The sequence below is a fragment of the Myxocyprinus asiaticus genome, chromosome 14 (genome assembly GCF_019703515.2).
Source record: "Myxocyprinus asiaticus isolate MX2 ecotype Aquarium Trade chromosome 14, UBuf_Myxa_2, whole genome shotgun sequence".
NCBI lineage: Eukaryota > Metazoa > Chordata > Actinopteri > Cypriniformes > Catostomidae > Myxocyprinus > Myxocyprinus asiaticus.
Window position 1 is genome coordinate 3,834,484 of NC_059357.1, and position 27,495 is coordinate 3,861,978.

Genomic DNA, 27,495 nt, shown 5'->3' on the forward strand with positions numbered 1-27,495 from the left:
TCAGTGCTGGGCAAGTTACTCTAAAAAGTAATTAATTACTAACTACTAATTACATCTTCTATAGTGTAATTAAAATACCGTACTAATTACTGTCTTAAAAGTAATTGCATTACTTTCTAAAACCCTTTCCAACCTCGACCAGATGTACAATACAAGGATAGAACATGAAACTGTTCTTTTAATTCTTTCAAATAAATCATATAAAATCAAATAAATTATTCATGAACTGGCCAAAGAATTTAAGGGGGCTGCATTAAATTAAAAACATAAATTTTGGGGGCCTGGGTAGCTCAGTGAGTAAAGACGCTGACTACCACCCCTGGAGTCGGGAGTTTGAATCCAGGGTGTGCTGAATGACTCCAGTCAGGTCTCCTAAGCAACCAAATTGGCCCGGTTGCTAGGGAGGGTAGAGTCACATGGAGTAACCTCCTCGTGGTCGCTATAATGTGGTTCTCGCTCTCAATGGGGCGTGTGGTGAGTTGTGCATAGATGACGCGCTCAACAAGCCACATGATAAGATGCGCGGATTGACGGTCTCAGACGCGGAGGCAACTGAGATTCGTCCTCCGCCACCCGGATTGAGGAGAATCACTACGCCACCACGAGGACTTGGAGCGCATTGGGAATTGGGCATTCCAAATAGGGGAGAAAAAGGCCACAAATAAAAAAAAAAAAAAAACATTTTAACATAAGTTAAATTTCGATTTTAAATTCACTATTTTTTTTTTATATAGAATTGTTCTAGAGTATATACAGTATTTAATGCAATTACATCAGAAGTAACTAATTAAATTACTTAGAGTAATCCCTTACTTTACAATTTTCAAGGAAAAAGTAATTTAAGTACAGTAATTAATTAGTAACGCATTACACCCAACACTGATTATAACATAGGTCTATTTGCATATGAGAATGCTTTTATTTAATTATTTAAAGTATGAAAATCAGGCATCATCTTTTAACCAATTTAGTGAAACAATATATTGTTTTGCATTGTGACTTTACTAGTTACAAATTGTAACAAGGCACATTATGCGCATATTACAAGCATGCATACATTTGCATATTACAACATATTTGCATTTAACATAGTTTTTCATTACTTTTTACAATATGTAGATAGGCATCATCTTACTCAAATCAACTTAATAAAGCAAAATGTTTGTATTGTGACTTTTCTGGTTTAATTAATATTATACAAATAAAAGACAAGTCACCTTATCAACTGTTTTTATGTGCTAATGTTCCCTGCTATGAATTGCTCTATAGGAATGCATTTTTTCAGCTCATAATCTTGATCACACAAGACATTCAAGCTTGGTGAGAAAAAGCCTTTTTACTCTTGAAGTTGGCAAATTTAACAGTTGTTTGACCAGCAACAGTCATGAGGTCAAGCCACAGACTGTTAGTGTTGACGTTTATCACAGCTGTGATAAAGTGTAATATTTAGAGATAGTAAATCAAAAGGGTGTTAAATACGTAGTTTAAACACTGATACAATCTCTCTATGTGCAAGACATGAAAGTAAGCTGTTGCAAAGGGTTTGAGAACGCTCACATGAATCACAAGTTCCCATATCTGTATGAAAAAGAAAAGCCGTGGAGATAATAAACTGCTCCATTGTTTTATTGTGGTTTTAGGTATATAACACACAAACACATGTCTGTTTTCAAGTTCACATTGCCTTTCACAGCTTTACACATTAATTTACAGTTACAAACAAGGAATAATAAGTATTTACAGTCGTAATCCTTAGTGATGTTCAACATACAGTACCAACAAGACCTGCAAAACAACAATAACTTAATGCTTTTAGTGTCATAACCTCAAACACAGATATGGTAATAATACCAGATGAACACTGTATAACACAAATATACGTATGTTTGATTGTTCAAGCATATTAAAGTTCGCCATAAAACATCGAGACAAAGCAACATTTCGCTTTCCAGCATTTGGTGATTAAAAAGTGCTTGGTATCTCTCGAGGTCATTACGAAAAGCATGTCAAACGATCACATTCATCGTCTGTTGCATTGGATCCGTCGTAAAAAATAGTTACGGAAAATTCATACAGATTTACTGTACATTTATCGGTTTCACAGGTCAAAACATCAGTGGTATCACAGTCAGGACGTTTGCGGAAACGGCACGCTTTCACTCCCGAATCCATTATTTTACCAATTTCGTCGACGTTTTCGACGAAACCGCTAATACAATAATGGATTCGGGACTGTTGTGGTAGATGCTAGCTATGCTAGTCAAAACAATTTAAACAACTTTGGCATAAGCACGACAAAAGACGTAAGTAACAGCGCAATACAAAAATACCGGAGTACTTTAATCCAGTTTGAGATAAATAATCAAGATGTGTGACAAAAAAAAAAAAAACGTATCCATGTCCTGAAATGACGTGTAAACAAACCAGTTTTATTCGGACAGAGCATGTAACGACATGAAACTTCATAGACTGAAATGGAGTTAGTTTAGCTGCATGTAACTTCGTAAAAAATATTCTAGGTGAATATTTTAACGAATGAAAAAAATATATACCAACGTTTAAAATAGACATCGGTCTGTAAGATTGTTGTAAACAGTCTGGATTTTCAATACTTCCGAAGTATTTAAAAAATATTAAATATTTAGCACATTAACAAGACTTCAAAACAGAGACAGTTCCAGTGATTTGAACACATTATAGGCCTTAATCATGTTGCTTGTCAACAGCAACGTTCGGAGGACAGTGAAATGCATTACGGGATGAAAAACACAGCCGTTGTTTTTCCCATCACACCATGTTATTTAAAGCTCAGGAACGGACATTTGACAGTCAGAGTGCAAACACTCGCTGGTGTCCCTCTGAGATAAAGAGTATCAGCACCCGTGAATGAAAGTGCTCCTGGATGGGAGGCCAGGAAGTGATGCGTAAAGGGACAGCAGCTTTCTTATCAGCCGTCATTCGAAGTCTGTTCCCCTCCTCTCACAAGCTGAGGAACGCCACGTTGGCAGCATCATCTTCATTCTCCAGGCCACCTTCTGCTTCTCCCCCGCTGTGCGCCGCTGTGTTTTTCCTTTTCACTTGACGGCGGGTTCTCTGCACGGGCGGCAGCAGGAGTCGGAAACCAGAGGCGGAATTCAGTGGAAAACCAGAAGCGGAATTCTGGGTTAGGCCGGGAGGAGAGAAGATGGAAGGAACTACCGACGTAGAAACGGATGGACTGGGTACGCTTTGAATGGAGGAATAACCAGAGCTGTGGCGGTCCGTGCAGAACAGGCATGAGGAACAGGAGGAAGAGGAAAGGTGGCATTGCCAGGGTCTGCTGCGGCTACTGCTGCTCCCACACACTGAGTCTTCATTATTATTGTTTATTTCCTCAGAAAGACTGTCATCGTCACTTGAGATCGCACAACAATGCATCTGCAGATCACCAGACTCAATGGGCAGCTCCACCTGCACCTCCATGACCGATACTGTGGAGGAAACGGAGAATGAAACTTAACAGATAGCCTCATCAAGTTGGACTGTGAATCTAAGAAATGGTCCACCCAAAAATGAAAATTATTCACACTCAAATCAATAATAAAGCACTGAAATCAAACATGTCAGTAACTAGCGACTAGGTTAGTAACATCAAACCTCATAGTTTCTCATCGCATCTCATGACCAAACGTTATGACATTGTGTCGCAAGAACCAACAAGGTTTGATGTAATTGACCTAGTCTCCATATTTGATTTCGGGAGTTAATCAAAGATTTTATTTGAGATCGAATGATGAATTACTATTGTTCTGATCACACAAAGTCATTGAACGCATCAAAATACTTAGAATATTGTACATGAGTTGTAATGATTGCTTTTACTATGGGTTAATGTTTGTGTTGTTTTGCCCTTATTGGAGCATAACAGACCAGAGTCACTATTCAGTTTTATTATTTATCCTGGCGAAGACTTTTAAAAATTCACCTTTTGTGTTCCATGAAATAGTCATACGGGTTTGGAGACAAATTCGGGAGTGAACAATACCTTTAAATGAACAAGCGTGAATTAAAAGAGAGAGCTGTGGTGCTGGAGGAAATTATTTGTGAATGACTAATTAAATTTCAGTCTGTTGCCCACACAAAACATTCAAATGGCTTCAGAAAATTTGGAATATAGTGCATGAGTCATATTAGTTACTTTCACAGTTCTTTTATGGTGCATTTTTTTTTGTTTTGTGAGCGTGGCAGTGTAAATTTGCATCCACTTTCCTTGCATAGAAAACAACGGCTTGAACAGTCTAGTAGGTATAGCTGCAGATCTCCAAACAGTGGTGGAAAGTTCAAAAGTGGGTGGGGTTACTCCATACCTACAGTTAGTGTATGTCTTTGCTAGCAGTTTGGACCTCATGCCTCTTTTTGGAGCTCGGCCTGCAGCTATATCCTTCTCTGAACATTCGGCCTAACATCTTTTTATGTTCCACAGCAAACAAAATCAGTCATAAGAGTTTTTATTTCCGGTTGAACTACTCCATAAACATGGAGCGGTGGTGGAGTAGCTAAAGCACAAAACTGGAAAGCAGAAGGTTGCCGGTTCGATCCACCACCATTGTGTCCTTAAGCAAGGCACTTAACTCCAGGTTGCTCAGGGGGGATTGTCCTTGTAAGTAAAGCATCTGCCAAATGCATAAATGTAACTGTAAACACTTAAATCGGGTTGGATTGAAGAGGTGGTTGGTCATTAATGCTTCATGAATCTTCAGTTGATGAACTCAAGATGAAGGCCAACACTTAAAGTTTTAAATATTTGAGTAAGAAAGTGACACATTTGATATACGAGCCACTCACCTTCTCCGTCCTTCTCTCCTTCGCTCTCCTGGTCACCCTCGTATCCTGAACAGGAAGTGTCCAGGCTCCAGTCCAGGATGTCTCCCAGCAGCGTCTCCTCTTGAGTGGACAGCTCAGCAGTGGGTGTGGCCAGGAAGCTGCCTCTGTGCACCTGCATGCTGTCCTCTCGCCTTCTGTTAATCCACACAAAGAGAATAAATTTGCTAGAATGGCAATAGGCATATATACAAATATATACTTTATACATACACACACATACATGAACATATATAAATACAGTGTATACACATACATCTTTGGTAACTCAGATAACTGCTCTGTACAATTGTGGTGAGAAGAATATCATCTCCTAATGCTATTCTGAGATGCGGGTTGGTGCTGTTTTGGCGGCACAAGGGGGACCTACACTATATTAGGCAGGTGGTTTTAATGTTGTGGCTGATCGGTGTATATATACACATACACACAATAGAAAGTATGTCTCCTGTTAATTAAATGGAGGACTTGGTGTAGGACTCAGCTTTCAAGCGCCAAGTGTGTTCTAAAAGGAAATGGCCATTAGGCAAGTACCCCTATTGCTAATTAATGCACATACTGAGGGTTTGGGATTTGAACAAGTCCATCTAGCAATGCCCTAGGATGATATTCACAAAACCTGTCAAGAAAACCTGGTCCTATTACTCCAAATTCAAAAGAAACAAAAAAAACAAAAAACATTTTCATTTAGAAAATGAAGCTTATTTTACAATCTTTCGATCTATGCATTTTTTATACCTAAAATCTCAATCTCGAATCAGTTTTGCACAGGCAAGTAACACTTACATTTCCTTCAGAAAATGTATTTACTGCCATTAAAAAAAAAAGTGTTGCTATCAAGTGTGGTTCCTCCATCCGCACTTGACAAAACACCATCTCCAGAGTACAGACTAATCAGAAACATAACAGGAAATACATCCCGCTCGTTGTATGTTTAATTCACACCTCTTGCTGTTGCTGGCGGGTGATGAGAGGAACGTGTGAATTTCTGTCAGCTGCCCGCTAGCGCTGGGCGCCTCCATCTGCGGCTCCACCTCTGGGACCTCCAACACCTGACAGAGCTCCTTAAAACACATCACCTGAGACAAAAACATAGAGTTCAGCTGCTGTCCCTCATCCGACAGATTCATCTAGAACAGAAAAACCTGAGACAATACTCACAGTTTCTTTACTAATTTGCTGGTATGCATCATCTTCAAACCTCTGGTTGACTCCAGTTAAAGACACGTGTCTGTAGTCTTTAGGCACATCTTGACCAAAACTGTAAATGCAGTAAAAAAGAGGAGTTAATTAGACAAAAGACAAGACTTCAATGAAAAAAAAAAAAAAAAAAAAAAAAAAAAAAGAGGCTTAAAATTATGACTTCACAAGTGCACTTATTAACTTTTCATGTACATTGTCTTGGACTTAAACTGACACCTAGTGGCTTGGATGCAGAATCATTCGAAATCAATAGTTTTTAGTTACTGATGCCATTGTAGAAATTCACTATTCACAGTCAGCCATTATTAATTTAATCCAAGAGTGAAAGTGTCCAATATCAAGACGGTTACTGAGATTAAGCGAGTAGTATTCGCCTGGTCATGTGATTCTAACAAGGCAGCCCCAATGAGGTGACCCTCTCCATGTGGAATAAAACAGTTTTATAAGGGTACTGATTTGACAAGAGTGCACCTTTAAGAGGAACCAACATTTACCAATCTAGCAACTAGCCATTGTAGTTAATTATGGTAAATTCAAACAGTTTGCATGCAAAAAAAAAAAAAGAAAAAAATCTAAAATCAAAATAGTTCAGAAAGGCATCGGTATCGGGACATCCCTAGTAACCCGGAATACTCCTTTAAGCCCAAAGTAACACTAAAGTATCCTTCAGCCAGACGCAAATGCTTGTTCAGTGCTCAAGCCCAATTTTCTAAATCACGCGTAGTCTGAACGCACAGTGTGCGCATGCGCCTGGAATTACTTGCACTAATTGGTGGTTCACAAGGTGGCAACACTCACAGTTGAACTGTTGCGGTCACAAAGCAGCACTAGAAGATGTAATCAGCGCTAAACAACAGGAAACGAATATGGAAACAATAACTGTGGGTGTGCACATCAAAAGCACGTGTGTGAGGATGTCAGGAGATGCATTCGAATAACACGAGTCTGAAAGAATATAGACATCTTTATGTGTCTAAACTCCTGAGGATAAATAGTCCAGTATTGCACTGCAGTCATACGTGCACAGTCAAATGAAGTACTCTTTGGGCTTTAGCAGTAAAACAGATCACTGCAGACTGATAGAAGTCAACTCGCTTGACTGATCACTGTGCATTTCCACTGAGGAAGCCCACGGTGAGTCCAGAGACACTCAACATCCTCAGCCAAACTATATTAACTCAGGACTCTACTGCGCACACTACATTCGTGTGACTTTTGGTTATTATCCCAGTATCTTGAACTTGCAAAGATCAATCAGAGCAAGAGGGAATAAAATGGTTGTCAGCATGTACGCGCAGATACCTGGGCAGAGAAAACGCAACTCATCCTGTGTGATCTGGCAGAACAGCAGAACTATAAAAATCATCACCTGAAGTGTACGCAAGAGTTTTTCAAAGCTTCAGTCTTTTCTTGGAGAAAAAGTAAAAGGTCTAAACGGATGGGAGATAATGGCTCCGTTCCAAACTCTAGTGTGCTGCCTACCTAGGCAGCATTTTTAGGCATCATAGGTGCATTCTTTCAGACTCACTAGGGTATGGAGAGAGCCAATAGCTACAGTATGTTCGGAATAGTATATTCCTATAGAACTCTATTTCTGCCGTTTATAGATTTGTCAGAAATAGTAAGAGTAGGTTGCTAGTATAGCAAATGTGTGCATCTTCAAGTATGGCGTGAGATACTGATTGATTCAAGTTGTGTAATGTGCCGAGAGCGTTAAAGAGCACCAGCTAATTAAACCCAGGTGAATGGGTAAGGAGACGTTGATTGTGCACCTCAAAAGGGCACAAGGGATAAGCACAGATAACTTTTTAACATCTTGGTAATACAACGTTAGTCAGGCTGCACTTCACTGCCACCCTGGCAACATTAAAGAGGAAACAGACCAGTTGTGATAGACTTTACAAGAGCAACACTAAGGAAATGCCACTATTACCTTTCAAAAAGTCAGAATAATCATGAAGCTCCATTTGTACACATTTTGTTCAATAATAATAAACAATATATTGCCTTCTAAAGTACATTTTTTGTATTGCCTTTTCAAAGCTTTACTCGTCTGCCACAATAATGAAATGCATTTTATTTTTTTAGATTTTTCCCCTTTTTCTCCCAATTTGGAATGCCCAATTCCCAATGTGCTTTTAAGTCCTCGTGGTTGCTTAGTGATTCGCCTCAATCCGGGTGGCGGAGGACGAATCTCAGTTGCCTCCGCATCCGAGACTGTCAACCCACGCATCTTATCACGTGGCTTGTTGAGCGCGTTGCCACGGAGACATAGCGCATGTGGAGGCTTCACGCCATCCACCGCGGCATCGATGCTCAACTCACCACGCGCCCTACCGAGAACGAACCACATTATAGCGACCACGAGGAGGTTACCCCATGTGACTCTACCCTCCCTAGCAACCGGGCCAATTTGGTTGCTTAGGAGACCTGGCTGGAGTCACTCAGCACGCCCTGGGATTCGAACTAGCGAACTCCAGGGGTTGTAGCCAGCGTGTTTTACCACTGAGCTACCCAGGCCCCAATGCATTTTATTTAACTGAATTATTATATTTATAATATACATTATATTTAGAAATTATAATAGAAACATAATTATTAAACCATATATATTAAATTGTTATTTGAGGACCTTTCTCAGCCAATATTTATATATGCGGTTCATTGCAATTAATTCTATTAATGAATCGAGACATCATGCAATTAAAAATACGTATCGATGAAAAGCCTGACATATTTCCTAAACAATGACAAAATGCTCGTATGAAAAATTCACGCCCTGTAGGTTGACTAATGAACATTGTGGCAAATCAAAACTTTGAGTGTGAGCATTTTGAATCTTTGCTTACTGAGGGTCAATTAAGAGATTTCTTACTCTAGTTTGTGAGCTGTATTGAAGTTACTGGTTCATGCTTTTTCCTTAAAGAAGCTGCACAACTGTTTGATTTTGATATTGTGATATCACAAATCATGGCGTAGGGGGAATTCTGATAAAATAGGCTACTATTTGTCATTTTGAAATGGCAAAAAGTGGCCCGTCTTGCATTATGAGGTAGCTGACCAAACCCTGTCCTATATACCACTGTTAAAAACAGACACTTACCATTTAATGTAGAGTGATAACGCACAGGACACCAGATCCTGCTTGGAGAAACCAGTGTTTTCTTCCAACTGTGTCGGCCAAACAGGAACTGTTGAGATACACGTGTTAAAAAAAAAAAAAGACCAAGAAAACTTTGCCTGAGGTACAGTTAAAGGGTTTGGACAAGTTCCAGAAGAATAAATGGGATTGTCGTACCGTAATTGTGCAGTGCTCTGGTTAGCAGCAGGATGGCACTGGCGAGTCGGGCCGGGCCGGGTACAGTCAGTGGTGAGCAAAGGAGAGAGAGTTCACAGATGTAGCTGAAGAGGTGAGTGCTGCGCCGCTCCATGGGCAAGAGAGACAACAGCACTTCACCATAATCCAACACTGTTGGAGTCTGAAAGAAGACACCGATACGTTAGTTTAGCGATGCACAAAACAATATATTTTCAAAATCCACTAGTTGTTGAGTTGCGAGAACCTGACCCCGATTGGATGCATAAGATGCATCTGAATGAAACAGAACAGAACGTATGGGGGTCTCGAGATGCGATTTTACAAAAGTGGGACAAATTTGAAATTGAAACACCATCTTAAAAACACTCAAAGCAGGACGCTTAAAAAAAAAAGATCAAACTGAATGTCTACGGGGCCATCCGCGATAGGTTTAACCGATTAATCGTAACGATAGTTGCTTTTTGGAACTATCGGTTATCTGCAAAAAAATGGACCCCGATAGTTGCCGAAAGTTTCATTTTTTTTTTTAACTCCACATCAAATCTCTGGTAAAAAATAAATAAATAAATAGGCTACTATCGGTGTCCATTTTTGCCGATAACCGATAGTTAAAAACAAAAAAGAATTTAAAAAAATGTTTTTTTTTTACTAAAATACTCAAACCTGCCCATCTGGCACCAGCAATCATCCCACGGTTGAAATCACTGAGATCAGATTTTTTTTCTCCATTATGATGGTTGATGTGAACATTAACTGAAGTTCCTGACCCGTATCTGCATGATTTTATGCACTGCACTGCTGCCACATGATTGGCTGATTAGATAATCACATGGATGATTGTTGGTGCCAGATGGGCTGGTTTGAGTATTTCTGTAACTGCTGATCTCCTGGGATTTTCACACACACAACTGCTCCTATGGCTGTAGCGTCTGCGCTTTAAAGGGGAGGAATTTTAAAACGCAACTTTCCCAAAAGGGTTTTAAAATGCAAACCGTGTATCAGCTAATTATAGTGCAGTGCTGGGTAGTAACGGATTACATGTAATATGAATAATGTAAACAGATTACAAAACTGAGTATTTCTAATTGAATTTCATTAAATTTTAAGAGTGCAATCACATTACAGACATTTTATAGATAACAATGACAACGTTCCCAAACAGCTAAAGGCAAATTTTAAAAGAGCATCTGAAATATGTGTGAAAAGTAATCAGATTAGATTACCTAAAAATGTAATCTAAAATATTACGTTACTGATTACAATTTAAGTGTTATTTGTAATGAGTATATTTCAGTAGTAATATACTCAACACTGTTAATGCGCCATCACTAAAAATATCAAAACTAAACCAAAGCAAAACTACAAATCTAGATAAACTTATCGAAGGCGTAAACAAGGCCTTGGACACAATCTCTGATGTTACCAGTCTACATTGGTCCTTTTATTACATTTAAAACTGAAAATTTTATTTCACAATTCGTTTTGAGCAGCAACAATCATGATCAAATTAGGATATCGTCCTATACCGAATCATGATGTGGGATGAATTCAGGTAAATTGGGCCACTTTTCGTTACCAAGATGGCAAAAAGTGGCCCAATTTACCTTAATTTCATACAGTATGTCTTCATTTCAGAAACCAAATGGGATCTGATGCAGAGAGCTACAGTTCTCAAAGCAGATATAAAGCTATATTAATCAGAGTTGGCAGCCTAAAATGAGTTTTTGTGCGTGTAAGATGAGAAAGAAAACAAGAGAATGGGGATTCATATCCTCAGTAACTGACCCGTATCTTTCCATCTAGCACGGAGATGACCTCCCCCATCATTCGCACCAGGTCTTCATACTGATAGGTGTTGTCTGTGAGCCACACGGCCTCACGGATTGTCAGAATCTCTTTACTGATGTATCTAAGGGGACAGAGGGTTTAAAAAGAGTTTAATCAGGCACAAAAACACATTTAATTGTGTCTCTTTCATGCGGTCAGTGTATGTCGTAGCTCACCGTGTGCTGATGACCATGCAGGCTATGCCTAGGAGCTGCAGTTGAGCTTTGGGTACCGATCGTATCCCTAAATAACGGTCCACACATCCAATGGTTACATGCAGAGCTTGGCTGGAGAAGTCTTTCATGGTGGTCACCTCTACTAACCAGTCCACTAGAATGTACCTACAAGAGGGGAGAAGGGTGGGAAATGAAATAGAAATGGATACATGACATTCTGAATGATAATAAAATTATACATTTAATAATAAAACATAACTTGTTCATTGTGAACAGGCCCTTAGGATACTCGAGAAGGTCAAAAGTGATGGAAGAGAGGGAACGTGATCAGTGCATGACACAATCCGGATTCAAACCTGCGTTTATAATAATAATTCCTTACATTTATATAGCGTTTTCTAGGCACTCAAAGCACTTTACATAGTATAGGGGGAATCTCCTCAACCACCACCAGTGTGCAGCATCCACCTGGATGATGCGACGGCAGCCATAATGCACCAGTATGCTCACCACACACCAGCTATTGGTGGAGAGGAGAGTAGAGTGATGTAGCCAATCAATGGATGGGGATTATTAGGAGGCCATGATAGATAAGGGCCAATGGTGGGAATTTTGTCCAGGACACCAGGGTTATGCCCCTACTCTTTACGGGAAGTACTCTGGGATTTTTAATGACCACAGAGAGACAAGACCTCGGTTTAACGTCTCATCCGAAAGACGGTGCTTTTTTACAGTATAGTGTCCCCGTCACTATAATGGGGCATTATTACCCACACAGACCACAGGGTGAGCACCCCCTGCTGACCTCCCTAATACGTTCTAATCTGTGCAATTACGTGAATGCTCGAGATGCACGAAGTTACGCAAGCTCGATTTCTTACGTTGTTACATTCCGAAATGTGCCGGAACGTAGTTGCAATGCTTAATGAATTTCGCTTTAGCATGAACTGTGTAAAAAACACGTCTTCTATGGTCAGTTTTCCTGTTGACGAGCAACAGCTTGAAGAGAGAATTGAGTTTATTTTACTTACCCTTTTTGGCTAATTGTTTTTACTTGTTTTAAGCAGAAATCTCTTTATATTTCATTAGATTAATGCTTAAAACTTTTTTTCCCAATATACAGTCTCTGTAAACAAGTCTTAATACCTTATGCAGAGTAAATCTATCTTGTTTTAAGGATGTTTTGATACGACAAACGTGTGCTACTGCTGTGCCACAGCTCTGAAGACAACTGTATTTTAGCCAAACAAATAATGTTGTGTTTTTGATAAGAGGTCAACCGATAGTGGATTAACTATTGCCAACTAATGTTGTGTTTTTGATAAGAGGTCGACTGATAGTGGATTAACTATCGGCAAGTATCGGCAAGTTTTGCCGATAACCGATAGTTCCAAAAAGCAACTATCTGCACTGATTAATCGGTCAAACCGATATATCGGTCGCACTCTAGTTATAAAACTAATTTAGAGCCGTTATTTACATTGCAATCAAATTCTGAGAAATGTGAAGTTTAACAAAAACCTCTTTACATTTGGTTAGATTACTGCTTAAACAAGATATATTCTCTTAATATTTTATGCAAATGCATCTTTTTTTAAGGATGTTTGATATTTTTACTGGAAAACAAGACAAAAATACAGATTTGCAATGAACATGCACTGCTGCTGTGCCACAGCTCTGAAAAGAACAGTATTTTAGCTCAACCGAGTGAACAAATAATGTTGTTTTTGGCAGAGGTCGGCCGATAGTGGATTAACTATCGGCATTGATTTTTGCCGATAACCGATATATCGGTTGCCCTCTAGTTTATTATCTAATTTAGAGCCAGTATTTACATGGTTAGTCACGACTCTGAGTGGATCAAATTCTGAGAAATGTGAGATTTTTAGGAAATTTTAGGAAAGAAGAGCATCTAAACTATTGACGCTGTACCTCTTAGTGGTGATGTCCTGCCCCTGCAAATGTTGCGGCCGTCGCATTGGTTTCGGGCCGGAGAGGAAGAACTGCGCCACGAGTTCAGCGCAGGCCCGCGGCTCCAGACCCAGAGGATTTGACGTGCCACAGGATTTCGCAAATGACAGCTGGAAAATCAGAGCATACATTAGTGAGGTCAGACAAAAGTAAAGCTTAAAACGCGTGTTTGAGTGTGTGTAATATGCCGTCCTAAATTCACATGCTTTAGCACAGGAATAGTTCACGCGAAAAATTTAAATTCTATCATTTTACGCACCCTCATATTGTTTCAAACCCATACAACTTTTCTGTGGAACACAATGAGGGCGAGTCAATAACTAAATGTTAATTTTTTTGTGAGCTATTTCTTCAGTAATAGCTTCAGTTTGAGCTGCTTCTGGGCGTATTTACACACGTCAGATTGGCATTCAGCCTGGCATAGCTGGAGATTATTCCAAATAATGTCAATGATGGCACACACAACTTCCAGAGGAGATGACAGGAGTTATGACACAGCATTCCCAGATCACAAACACACACATTATAAGCATGTTCAGAGCAGAAACAGTGTGTGAAAAGAGGTATAATAGACACAGATGTCATCACAGACGTCACTTTCAAAGACAATGACGTGAGGACAAAGAACGAAAGTAAATGGTTGAATCTTCTTTTAGACAAAAATCTCTCATTTGCTTGGACACACATTTCCACTCACCTGAGCTTCCCAGCATCCTTTAGCTGCGTAATCTCGGAGTGTACGCACACACTGAAGATACCTGCCAGGATCAGCCATCTGAGAACAGAAAAATCAAAGCACAATTAGCAAGGACGCGCAGTTACCGCCAATCACTAGAGATACAGTAGTACCGTTGATCACAAGTGCTGAAGAAACTCTTACCGCCGTGCCACGGTTCAGCTCCCACAGCAGATACGAACTCTGAACGTTCCCACAGTCAGCGGACTCCTTCAGCAGGGCCACAGCTTCAACTCTCTTCTCTTCATCCTGATAAACAGTCATGAATCATGTTTTTAACACCTGACGCTCTCAGAAGAGCTCATTTGATTTCTCAGCTCTCAAAGTCAATACAATCTCAAGAGGGGCATTCCTAATTAACACAAGAGTTTCCAAGATGATCTTGTGTCTTTCTTAAGAAAAGACAAACAATGCCATGAAAAGCAAACTTGATATGTTTTGGCCAATTTATAAATTGTATCATTTCATGTAAATCCTGAATGTTCACTCTATTGCAGGCTTAATGAAGAAAGTCATTTTCGACTTGAATATGGCGTATATACAGTGGGTCATCCAGAGTCAGATTTCTGCCGCCTCGCTCACCGCGTTAGAGTCATTAGCAGCTTTAAACCACTAAGGGGCGCTATAACCAGAGCTGAACGCCTCAAAGTTGTTTCTCGCAATGTCACACCATTAGTTTGAGGCAGTAATACTTGTTTAGCCAACCGACATAAAATAGAAGAAACAAGAACGAAAAAAAAAAACTGATTTGCTGGAGGGACGCAGCAACGAAGACCACGATAAACACTTTCCTGCAACATTTAGCGTTCACGAGGACGCCCACGCATCGGGACTTATTTGTTTTCATTTAGTCGTTCACATTTCATTAGAGAGAATTATCATTTGTGAGTATTTTATACTAAAATTTTTAAAATAAAATTTATTTTACATATACATGGATGTTATGAGCAAGCATCATTAGGCAGCATATTCAAACAATAGTAACTTCCGAAAACGGTCAAGACGATGAGCCTGTGCCTATATTTTCTATCTGTATATCTTGTATCGTATGTTATATTCTCCTGGCAATAAAAACGTATGCAGTTCAAAACTGTAAGACCATGACAAGAATTTACAGTTTTGAACTGCGTGGCTTTTTACATATATTCAACTCAAACACATATTGAGACAAATATGCAAATGAAGTGATCGCGATACTTTGACGGTGGACAAAAAGACATAAACCACTCAGCAGTGTGTTAATGAACATCTTGTGGAAGTCGCTAATGTGGACTGCCATTTTATACTCTTGTGCTGCAATATAATTAAAGATGCTGTTGCAAAAAAAACTCAAAGTCAAACTTGGATAACTATTCAAAGGTGCATTTTACACATCGGGTACTAAAAAAAAGCCACAATTATTCTTGGACACTTGGAAGTCATTTAATTACTATTGTGTGTCTTATTAACAAACAATACTCACATCAAACAGTTGAAGGACTCTAGCCAGACAATGCAGTAATGTCCCTTTCCGCCCCTAAAAAGAAAACAAAAATGAGGACGAAACATCAGGATTTATAACCAGTTATAACTAGATGGTAATAAAAATCTTTGCAATGTATACGGTTGTTAAAATTGCACTGTAACAAAATGAATGATGATGTGTATAATTCCAGCTCTGTGAACGCCACCAAACGAAATTGCAAAATAATGGCAGGTTTCAAAAGCAAATTAAGAGTTGTAACTTCAGCTTAAATAAAATCAGTATATTACACATAAAGGTCGACCGATTGTGTATTTTGCCGATACCGATAACTAGATAGTAGAAAATGCCATTAACTTATTATTCAGTCGACAGTTTTTTTTTTAATACTGAATTAATTTTTTTTTTAGTCTTTCCTTACTGTGACGGGAACAGACAGAGGCTGCAAAATGAGTAAAATCCCAAATGTGTGTTTGTTGTACAACCAAAAACTCTAATAATAACCAAACAAATTGAAGATTTGGTGCATAACGCGGGACTTTTAATTACAAACAAGCCCGAAATCCACCGGGGACCTTTATTTTGAAATGCCTACGCTTCCAGCTCACACAAACACACAAGGGAAACAAAACATGCACTCTTACAATCATCTACAATGTATTCCAATACAATCACTATAAAGTAAATAGTCAAATTACATAAGCATTAATTCTTAACAGTGGATCACCATTCATCAATAGTACATCGTCAGCGATCGCTTGTTATACGTGTCCTTTTTATAACATTTCGCATTAATAATCGTAAATGAATCCATAAACTGTGATGGCCACAGAGTATTGGATCCGTTAAAATGCTTTATATGTAAATATTCACCAAATTCAGCTTTTTGAGCCTATACATTCACCAGATGAAAGGTTTTGACCACTGAGGAACACGGAGGAATAAAAAACGAATGGCAACTATCGGCGTCAATTTTTGCCAATAACCGCTAGTTACAAAAAGCAACTATCGGCAGCGATTAATCATTAAAACCGATATATATCAGTCAACCTCCATTTACACACATTATACACAACTGAAATAAAAAAAAAAAAAGGTGCACTGAGTTTGGGGGACATGAAATAAAGTAGCAGGGAATGCTGGGATTCTCACAATTGGTTAAGAATCACTAACCAGGTTGGTGTCACATTCTGCTTTGAGGCGGTCATACACCACGGCCTTACAGCAGCCGCCAGACATGGACCACGGCGGCCGGATGAACAGCCAGATGAAGGGGTCGGCCAGCGGTGACCTGAGACTCTCAGCCAGACTGAAGTATCGAGACGCCATCCGACCGCACAGGTCAGCTCGCCCCTCCTCACTGAGCGAAGCTGCAGGAGAGATCATTCACACGTCATGATGACATCACAGTTAATCTACTTTCATCACCACGGTCAATTAATCAATCAAATCAGTCGTTAATCAACCTGAAATGACACAGGAGTGTTGGGAGAAGAAACTTACGTCCTTCATTGTACAAATACGCAATTCCTAGTTTCACAGCAGCTTCGAAGTTCCCTTTTTCCGCAGCTCTAAAGATAGCAGGAGAAAAGCAAAATTAGGAACCCCATGCTTTTTGGCCAAAGAATTTCCTTGATTATTTTATTTAGTCATTTATGACTACAAGATAAGGATTTTTTTTTTTTTTTTTTTTTAAGTCATTGTGTTTAAAATTGATTCATGAAGTATTTAGACCCGTTTTTGAACCATTTATTGGGAAAAAAACCACTCATAAGAGCACATTATAGATAGTCACTATAGAAATTCCTATGACTTTTTAAATATTATTTAAGGAATATTCCAGGTTCAATACAAGTTAAGCTCAATCGAAGCATTTGTGGCATAATGCTGATTACCAAAAAAACTAAGAATTTTGACTCGTCGTTCCTTATTTTCTTATATATATATATATAAAAAATGGAGGTTACAGTGAGGCACTTCCAATGGCAGTAAATGGGGCCAATTTTTGGAAGGTTTAAGCAGAAATGTGGAGCTTATAATTTTATAAAAGCACATATTAATTCTTCTGTTAAAACCAGTGTTTTATATAAGCCGTAAAGTTGCTTAAATTGTTGATTTTACAGTCGTTTTTGGTTGTCATGTCAACAAAGTTCTAAAATTAGATATAACTTTGCACAGAAAAGGTTAGTAAGCGATTTTAATGCACTAAAATCACGTTAACAGGCAAACTGTTTACATTGTCTATACTTTTGAAACAGTGCGCATTTTAACACGTACGCATTGGCCACATTCACTTCGGTTGTTAGTGCCTCACTGTAACCTCGATTTTTCGAAGATCGAAATGAATTTTTGTGGTTATCAAATATTATGCCACAAATGCAGCTGATAGAGCTTAACTTATTTAACCCAGGATATTCCTTTAAAATGCACATAGTAGTTGGTGTAAAACCCAAATTGGCCAAATGATTTCACAAAAAGACATGAACCACTCAGCAACGTGTCTATGAACATCTTGTGGATGTCGCTAATATGGCCTACCATTTTATACTGTGCTTTTCCATATTTCCATCCTTCTTTCTTTTCTTTTTTTTCTCCCCCTTTCCTCCCCAATTTGGAATGCCCAAGTCCTCATGGTGGCATAGTGCCTCACCTCAGTCCGGGTGGCGGAAGACGAATCTCAGTTGCCTCCGCATCTGAGACCATCAATCCGCGCATCTTATCACGTGGCATGTCGAGCACGTTACCGTTTCACGCTATTCTCCACGACACAACTCACAATGCGCCCCACCGAGAGCGAGAACCACATTTATAGCGACCACGAGGAGGTTACCCCATGTGACTGGTTGCTTAGGAGACCTAGCTGGCGTCACTCAGCACGCCCTGGATTCGAACTTGTGACTCCAGGTGTGGTAGTCAGCGTCTTTACTTGCTGAGCTACCACGGCACCTATTTCCATCCTTTATAAATATTTTCATACTATAGAGTTTTAAAATGTACCAAAACAAGCAACATCTTACCTTTCGAACAGCCAAACAGTATCAGTGGCCGGCCAGCGGTCCTTGAAGCTAACTCGAGTCCAGACACTCGAATTACTATCGATAATATCACGAAGATGAGAATGCACCTGCGCAATCATATAACATTCAACATTATAAACCACTTCGGTTACTTTATAGATCATGAAACAGCTTTTAAAATGTTTCTGCAAGGCATAAAAGACAATAGCTGCGTCCCAAAAGACGCACTACACACTATACACTTACAATGTACACTATGCACTCAGTCATGTAGCACTTGACCCAAATGGAACACTTAACAGTTTCTTACTACACGGAAGCATTCGCCGTTTAACGGCTGATGGAAGTGACGTTTCAAATGCAGCCTTAGCATGTTAGCCAACCTCAGTTCAATACTTGTATCTCAAACAACGTACATATTCAATTCACATATTTATGCTGCTGTCCACTAAAGTTTTGCTAGCTGCTACATTCTCCATTATTTACAATTCTTTTTTCAGACCAGCAAGACCACACTCCATTTTGACTGTTAAAGAAGTGCATCATCAGGGTCCTCGTAGTACACTTCTTTTTGTTGCATTTTTAATGTTAGCATACTACTCACACTACTTACACTTCAAAATGGCGTAGAATAGTGCAGAAGTGTGCGGTCTGGGATGCAACTAATGCATTTGGTACCATTTTGTCAGTGAAGAAATAATGGGATTGCATATGATGTTAAATGTGTGTGTGACTTCACGAACCGCTCTGATGGCGAGAAGATCCTCAGCGGAGAGGCATTGGAGAACATACAGCAGCAGTTCTTCGGGAAGAGACAGCAGCGTCAAGGCAGATGGACGCTTTCGAACCCGCTTCCGTACTGGCAGAGAGAAACATTTGGCACATCGACAGTGGAGCACTAGAACGGAAGACAAAAAATGAGAAAATTCACAGTCAATTAAGCAATATTGAATCAATTAGAGGTAGACTGATATATCGGTTTCACCGATTAATCGGTGCCGATAATTGCTTTTTTGAACTATCGGTTATCTGCAAAAACCTGTCTATAGTTTAGTCATTTTGAAATAAGAGTCCCAGGTGTGTTTCAGGCTTGTTTATATTTAAAAGTCCAGCATTATGTACAAAATCCTAATTTTTTTCTAGTTATTTTTTTTCTCCCCTTTTTCTTCCCAATTTGGAATGCCCAATTCCCAATGCACTCTAAGTCCTCGTGGTGGCGTTGTGACTTGCCTCAATCCGGGTGGCAGAGGACGAATCTCAGTTGCCTCCGCGTCTGAGACCGTCAATCCGCACATCTTATCACGTCGCTTATTGTGTGGAGGCTTCACGCTATTCTCTGTGGCATCCACGCACAACTCACCACACGCCCCACCAAGAGCAAACCACATTATAGCAACCATGAGGAGGTTATCCCGTGTGACTCTACCCTCCCTAGCAACCGGGTCAATTTGGTTGCTTAGGAGACCTGGTTGGAGTCACTCAGCATGCCCTGGATTCGAGCTCGTGAACTCCAGGGGTGGTAGTCAGCGTCTTTACTCGCTAAGCTACCCAGGCTCTCCTTTTCTAGTTATTATTGAGATTTTGGTTGAAAAAAAACTGCATCTGGGATTTTATTCATTTAGGACTCTTTGTCTTTGCTCGCCATAATAAAAAAATAGGATTGTTTTTTTTTTTTTTACATTCAATAAATCTTTTTGAAAAACTATCGGTCGATTAATCTGTAATCCCACCACCTTAGTTATCGTTATCGCCAAAAACCACTATCAGTCAACCTCTAGAATCAATGTTTCATCGTTACATTTACGATACAAAATTAGAAAGTTACATTCTTAGATTAATCGCCATCGGCCGATAACTAGATACGTTGAATCTAGTGTTACTTCTACAAAATCTACTATATATTTACAGCCCAATATATAGTGCACAAATTTAGCTTTTTATATATCAATATTATTTTGAGTAAATATTGTGTGAAATAATGTTAAAAAAAACATATCGGGGGGCCTGGGTAGCTCAGCGAGTATTGACGCTGACTACCACCCCTGGAGTCGCGAGTTCGAATCCAGGGCGTGCTGAGTGACTCCTAAGCAACAAATTGGCCCGGTTGCTAGGGAGGGTAGAGTCACATGGGTAACCTCCTCGTGGTCACAATTAGTGGTTCTTGCTCTCAATGGGGCCTGTGGTGAGTTGCGCATGGATCGCGGAGAGTAGCATGAGCCTCCACATGCTGTGAGTCTCCGCGGTGTCATGCAAAACGAGCCGCGTGATAAGATGCACAGATTGACGGTCTCAAATGAGATTCGTCCTCCGCCACCCAGATCGAGGCGAGTAACTGCATCACCATGAGGACCTACTAAGTAGTGGGAATTGGGTATTCCAAATTGGGAGAAAAAATCTGGGGGATAAAAAAAAATAAATAAATAAAAAACATATCGGGCGACCACTACAAAAAAGTACTGTAGTGTTACCATGGTACGGAATGATTAGCCTAGTAAATTAATGTTAAATTAAATTTACATTATATATAAAACATGGTAGAGACACACATATATATATACAATATATATATATATATATATATATATATTAGTACCCTGGTATTACCATAGTACCATATTAACAAATCATGCAAAATAAAGGTCAGTATGAGACTATCTGCATAGCTTTTAAAATAAAAGAGGTTTCAAGATATATTCTTACAAATAAAAAAAAAACACAAACTTTATAAATAAGTAGAAGTTTTAAAAAATAAATAAAATTAAAAGTATGATGGCAGTTTTGACATGCTCAGAAACAGCACTCAAGTTTTCCCTCCTTATTGATCATGTCTTGTAGAAATCATTACTGGCCTCAAATAAAGAGATATAACCGTGTAATTTAAATTCAAAGCCGCTTTAATAAGTCTACTTGTACACATATGATTAATAGAATATTTATACTTAAGCGATTAAAGCTTATTACAATGATAAACTGCTTAACGGGTCAGTAACAGCTCTAAGTCTAACGTTTAAGATCATTTTAGAATATTTAGCGCAGATTATAATCAAATCGAAATCGAAAAATACTGATTAAATATTCACATACGCGATTAAAAAGGATAAATAACTTAAAATGAAACATTAAATGAGATTACAGTAGTTACTCACCGCCCGCTTTCATTTCAAGAAAGATCCGAGAAGTCAGTTTAAAGCAATAATGCTTTACAGAGAACCAAATCGACAATTTAACAGGTTATTATTGGATCCGACGCTTATTTTAATCAGTCTTCCTGATTAACCTACTAAGTTCCTGTTAACTAGTAGTGTTGAACTGTTTAAAACACAACTCTCCTCGGGTTCATCCATGCAACTTCTCTTAAGCCCCTCCCATAAGCGCTTAGCTCCGCCTGCGCGGACAGTTTAAACATCAACTCTGGCAGTTCATTGGCGCAAAGATGGATACGCCCCTCAAAGTCACTGGTGCACTCTGATTGGTCATCACGTAAAGCTCGATACGCAATTGGTCCATTTTTTTAAACAGACACAAGGCGTCGTTTCATTGGCTGGAATAATGCTATTTCGAATTACGCGCTTACATTGTTGTGCGAGACGATTGGTTAATAACTTTCGCACTGTGAACTCTGGGAGATGTAGTATCTTATTAAATATGCGGCGTAACAGATACTACCATACTAGGAATTTTTTTTTTGTAATGTTTGAAAGTGTAATCATTTTATCAAGACTTACAAACAAAGCACTTAAAACATAAAACGTAAACTCAACGAATGCTCTGAAAATGGCTTGAACTGAAAAAAGATAAAGTATTATCTGTTGTTACAATTATGCATTGCTCAAGACTATAAGTACTTATTACTATTTTGAGTTATTCGATTGAAAAACAGTTATTAGTAACATAAATTTACACGTTTAACGATTATAAAGATGATTAGAAAAACATTATATAAGTAAAATTTTAATAAACTGGTTGCTATGCTTTTATGAAAAACTTAACATAGTTATCACATAGGAGAACCTGGACACATATTCTTTCATTTAATAAACACTGTAAAAAAAATAAATACAAAATAAATGGTATTTTATCCTGCATATGTGGTTTTGAGTCACAGATACTACGAAATGTGAATTACTTTCATCTACATAAAAACACGTGTTAGACCAACAATATTCCCCCAAATGTTGTCCCAGCTAGCCAGCTAACAGATTTGTCTGAATGAACAATTTCATGTTAAACAATTTTTCTAATATGTGTGTTCCCATCATGCATTGCAACATGAATAAATTATGTGGTTATTTATTTATTTATTTATTTATTTATTTATTTGGCTGTTTATTGTCTTTATTTATGCTGTTATTGATGTTTTTGTTGCCACTGTTAGTCCATTGTTGTGTGGTAATGTTAGGAGCTCACCTATTAACTTAATGAGGTTTGTTGATTGTCACCTTTATTTAGGTTTGTGTGTTTAGCGTTGAGGTCTACCGATGAGCCAAAACATTATGATCACGGCCTAATATGCTATTGGTCCTCTGCGTGCTGCCAAAACAGCTCTGACCCGCCAAGGCATGGACTCTACAAGACCCCCGAAGGTGTGCTGTGATATCTGGCACCAAGACATTAGCAGCAGATCCTTCAAGTCATGTAAGTTGTGAGATGGAGTCGCCATGAATCGGACTTGTTGGTCTAGCACATCCCACAGATGCTCAATCATTTTGAGATCTGGGGAATTGGAAGGCCAGGGCAACACCTTGATCTCTTCATCATGTTCCTCAAACCACTCCTGAACAATGTGTGCAGTGTGGCAGGGTGCATTATCCTGCTGAAAGAGGCCACTGCCATCAGGGAATACCATCGCCATGAAGGGGTGTACCTGGTCTGCAACAATGTTTATGTAGGTGGCACATGACAAATTGACATCCACACGAATTGCCGGACAGAATATTGCCCAGAGCATCACACTCCCTCCACCGGCTTGTCGTCTTCCCACAGTGCATCCTGGTGCCATCACTTCCCCAGGTAAATGGCGCACACGTACAAGGTCGTCCATGTGATGTGAAAGAATATGGGCCTCATCGGACCAGGTGACCTTCTTCCACTACTCCAAGGTCTAGTTCAGATGCTCGTGTGTCCATTGTAGGCACTTTTAACGGTGGACAGGGGTGACTACGCAGCCCCATACACAGCAGGGTGCGATGCACTGTGTGTTGTGACACCTCCCGTAACCATCATTAACATTTTCTGTGACTTGTGCCACAGTAGACCTTCTGTCGGTTCGGACCAGACGGGATAGCCTTCGTTGCCCTCGCACGTCAGTGAGCCTTGGGCGCCCAACACCCTGCCGCCGGTTTGTGGCTTGTCCCTCATCGGACCACTGTTGGTAGGTACTCACCATTGCTGGCCGGGAGCACCCCACAAGCCTTGACATATCAGAGATGCTCTGACCCAGTCGTCTGGCCAAAATAATGTGGCCCTTGTCAAAGTCTCTCAGGTCTTTACTCCTGCCCATTTCTCCTGCATTCAACACGTCGAATACGAGACCTGATTGCTTGCTTACCATCTAATCTACCCAGACCTTGACATGTGCCCTGGTTAAGATATGATCAATGTTATTCACTTCACTTGTGAGTGGTCATAATGTTTTGGCTTACCGGTGTACATCAAACAATTATACAACTGCCTTGCAAGAAATACCTCCCTTCAGAGGCAAAGACTGCAGTTAAAAATACGAAAGTTCTCATATCGTGAATTGATAGTTGGCTGAACTATCTCAAAAATTATTTTTGGATTTAGTCAAGAAACAAATTTACAATGAATAAACAAAGCAATGCGACTGAGAACAATTATAAAGACAGTTTATAATTCAGTTCATTGCCTTAATTTTTTTAAGTTTTCTCAACAGTTCTTTTTTTAATGTCTTTATTAGTTTGACATCAGGGTTTGGGTGGCACAGTGTCTCTAAATATCACACCTTCACTCAGCCCTCTTTAAACAACCATTATCTGCTCTGAATGCAGAATTCAACCATGGTTAAAAGTAAGACATTGTCATAAATTAGTGTGTTTTATTCAGGCTAAGCTTCACAAAGTGCTGATGGTTTGCTTTCATCAAGCCTGTCACACTTGACAGAGTAAATACAAATTGGCTTTCACGAAGAACAAGAGAAGGGAAAGACGTCACACATAATGGAATGATTATTCATTTGAGTCACGATTCATGCCAGTTTTGTTTGGTTATATGATGTGTTCCTTACTACGAATATTCATCATTTGGCTAGTGCATACATATTGCATTATATTAAAATGCATATACGTATGTACATTTAAATTGTTATAAGCTTTAAAACTACCCTTTTTTGATCAAGTATCTACCTCTTCACTGTATAATACAGTTCACTGCCATTTGCTCTTCTCTATTTTCAAGACATTCATTTCATCATCTGACTTGTCTTGATTCTGAATGAAAGGTCTGCAGCCTTTTGAATGGCCTCAGACGCGTAATGACGCTTATTCAAACCAGCGTAATAAGTGAGCAAAATCCATTTCATTCAAAAGCATGTCAATATCCCCTTTAAATGACCAGTATTAAATGGAAGTGTGTGTGCCTGTCGAAGAATGAAAACGTCCAGATGAGGATCTGAATAGACCCTGTATGAGTCTCCATGGCAACCCGAAATAATATTATATTTTGAATAGTACAGGTGTAATGCATTTTATTCCACTGCCCAAATAGAGGATGCTTTTAGTGGAGTGGAAAATAGATTTTTAGGTGTTTTTCAATGTTTATCGGCTCCCAAGCTATCTGTAAAGCTCAATTGAACCAACGTTCAAGTAAACATATATATATATATATATATATATATATATATATATATATATATATATATATATATATATATATATACATACACACACACACACACACACACACACACACACACACACACACACACACACATTGATGAGCCAAAACATTATGACCACTCACAGGTGAGGCAAATAACATTGATCATCTCCTAACAAGGCCACATGTCAGGGTCTGGGTAGATTAGATGGTAAGCAAACAATCAGTTCTCATAGTCAACGTGTTGAACGCAGGAGAAATGGGCAGGAGTAAAGACCTGACTGACAAGGGACAAATTGTTATGGCCAGACGAATGGTTCAGAGCATCTCTGAAATGGCAAGGCTTGTGGGGTGTTCCCAGTCAGCAGTGGTGAGTACCTACTGACAGTGGTATGAGGAGGGACAAACCACAAACCGGCAACAGGGTGTAGCCGCAGACCGGTCAGAGTGCCCATGATGACCTACAATTGTATGGCTACAATGGGCACGTGGGCGTCGGAACTGGACCTTGGAGCAGTGGAAGCAGGTCGCCTGGTCAAATGAGTCCCGTTTTCTTTTACATCACGTGGACGGCCATGTACGTATGCGCCGTTTACCTGGGGAAGTGATGACAGCAGGATGCACTGTGGGAAGACAACAAGCCGGTGGAGGGAGTGTGATGCTCTGGGCAATGTTCTGTCCAGCCATTCATGTGGATGTCATTTTGACATGTGCCACCAACCTAAACATCGTTGCAGACCAGGTACACCCCTTCATGGCATTGATATTCCCTGATGGCAGTGGCCTCTTTCATCAGGATAATGCATCCTGCCACACTGCACACATTGTTCGGGAATGGTTTGAGGAACATGATGAAGAGTTCAAGGTCTTGCCCTGGCCTCCAAATTCCCCAGATCTCAATCCGATTGAGGGGATCTATGGGATGTGCTAGACCAACAAGTCTGATCCATGGTGGCACCACCTCGCAACTTACAGGACTTGAAGGATCTGCTGCTAATGTCTTGGTGCCAGATACCACAGGACACCTTCAGGAGTCTTGTAGAGTCCATGCCTTGGCGGGTCGGTGCTGTTTTGGCTGAGGACCAACAGCATATTAGGCAGGTGGTCATAATATTTTGGCTCATCTGTGTGTGTGTGTGTGTGTGTGTGTGTGTGTGTGTGTGTGTGCATGTGTGTGCATAATCTTCATATCATGGACTATTTCTGTTATGCACTTATGCAGAGCTTTTTGAAGTATGTAACTTAAAAAGAAGGTCAGTACACTGATGTTGTAATTTAAGGAAGTATTTCTATAATATGTTCAGGCACTGAAACTTCATTTATTTAAAACTTTAAGAGCAAAAGAGTTAAGGTTAGCCATTGTTCAGTGAGGGATTGACAGTTAGCTTACATTATAATATATTTTTTTTAACCTTCATTTGAAATTTTGTTATTATAATTTTGATTTCTGTAATTTCATCAAACAGGAGGTAATGTTTTAGACTGAGGCAAAGCAACTACCACTAAACATCACAGAATTCATCAAATCCACTGGGGTCAGAGTGCAGGGTCAGGCATGATACAGCACCCCTGGAGCAGATAGGGTCAAGGGCCTTGCTCAAGGGCCCAACAGTGGCATCTTGGCAGTGCTGAGGCTTGAACCCCCAACCTTCTGATCAGTAACCCAGAGCCTTAACTGCTGAGCCAACCATTCTCATGAAACCTGTCAAGAAAATAAGCAAAAGTTCCACTCTTTCCCACAGTAACAGAATCAGTTCTATATCCCAAAATATCTGAACATTAAACACTATCAAGTCTCCCCCTTTTCTCATCTTGCTCAAAAATACACTTAATTTCAACGTTTTTACTCTTCGCATTCCTTGCTGGGAATTATAAATCCCCTGCCAAGTTTTAGTTATGTCAACAAAAAAATATTTATGTAGTCCCAACACAAATGGATTAAATAAACTTCCATTAAAAAAAATTAAAAAAAATAAAAAAGTTAAGTAAATTGAATGCAATAAAATTAAGTTTATGACAAAATATTCCAGAAATGTGTTGCATTTGCTCATTTTAATTATGTAAATTGAGCAAGCAGCAAAAATAATTTC

The 27,495-nt window shown here is 39.4% G+C and overlaps 1 protein-coding gene across 1 annotated transcript; it reads right to left on the reverse strand.

The window, feature by feature from the left end:
• Positions 1 to 1,610: 1,610 nt before the first annotated feature.
• Positions 1,611 to 21,919, reverse strand: LOC127451977 (cyclin-F-like). The gene is made up of 17 exons (XM_051717080.1): positions 21,718 to 21,919; positions 19,315 to 19,469; positions 18,572 to 18,678; positions 17,058 to 17,125; positions 16,728 to 16,924; positions 15,555 to 15,608; positions 14,237 to 14,341; positions 14,054 to 14,131; positions 13,318 to 13,466; positions 11,386 to 11,550; positions 11,168 to 11,291; positions 9,362 to 9,542; positions 9,167 to 9,254; positions 6,022 to 6,121; positions 5,806 to 5,939; positions 4,825 to 4,997; positions 1,611 to 3,470 (listed from the first exon to the last, which is right to left on the reverse strand). The coding sequence occupies exons 1-17, from the start codon at positions 21,728 to 21,730 to the stop codon at positions 2,980 to 2,982; spliced, it is 2,382 nt and encodes a 793-aa protein (XP_051573040.1). The 5' UTR covers positions 21,731 to 21,919; the 3' UTR covers positions 1,611 to 2,979.
• Between the last annotated feature and the right edge of the window lie 5,576 nt (positions 21,920 to 27,495).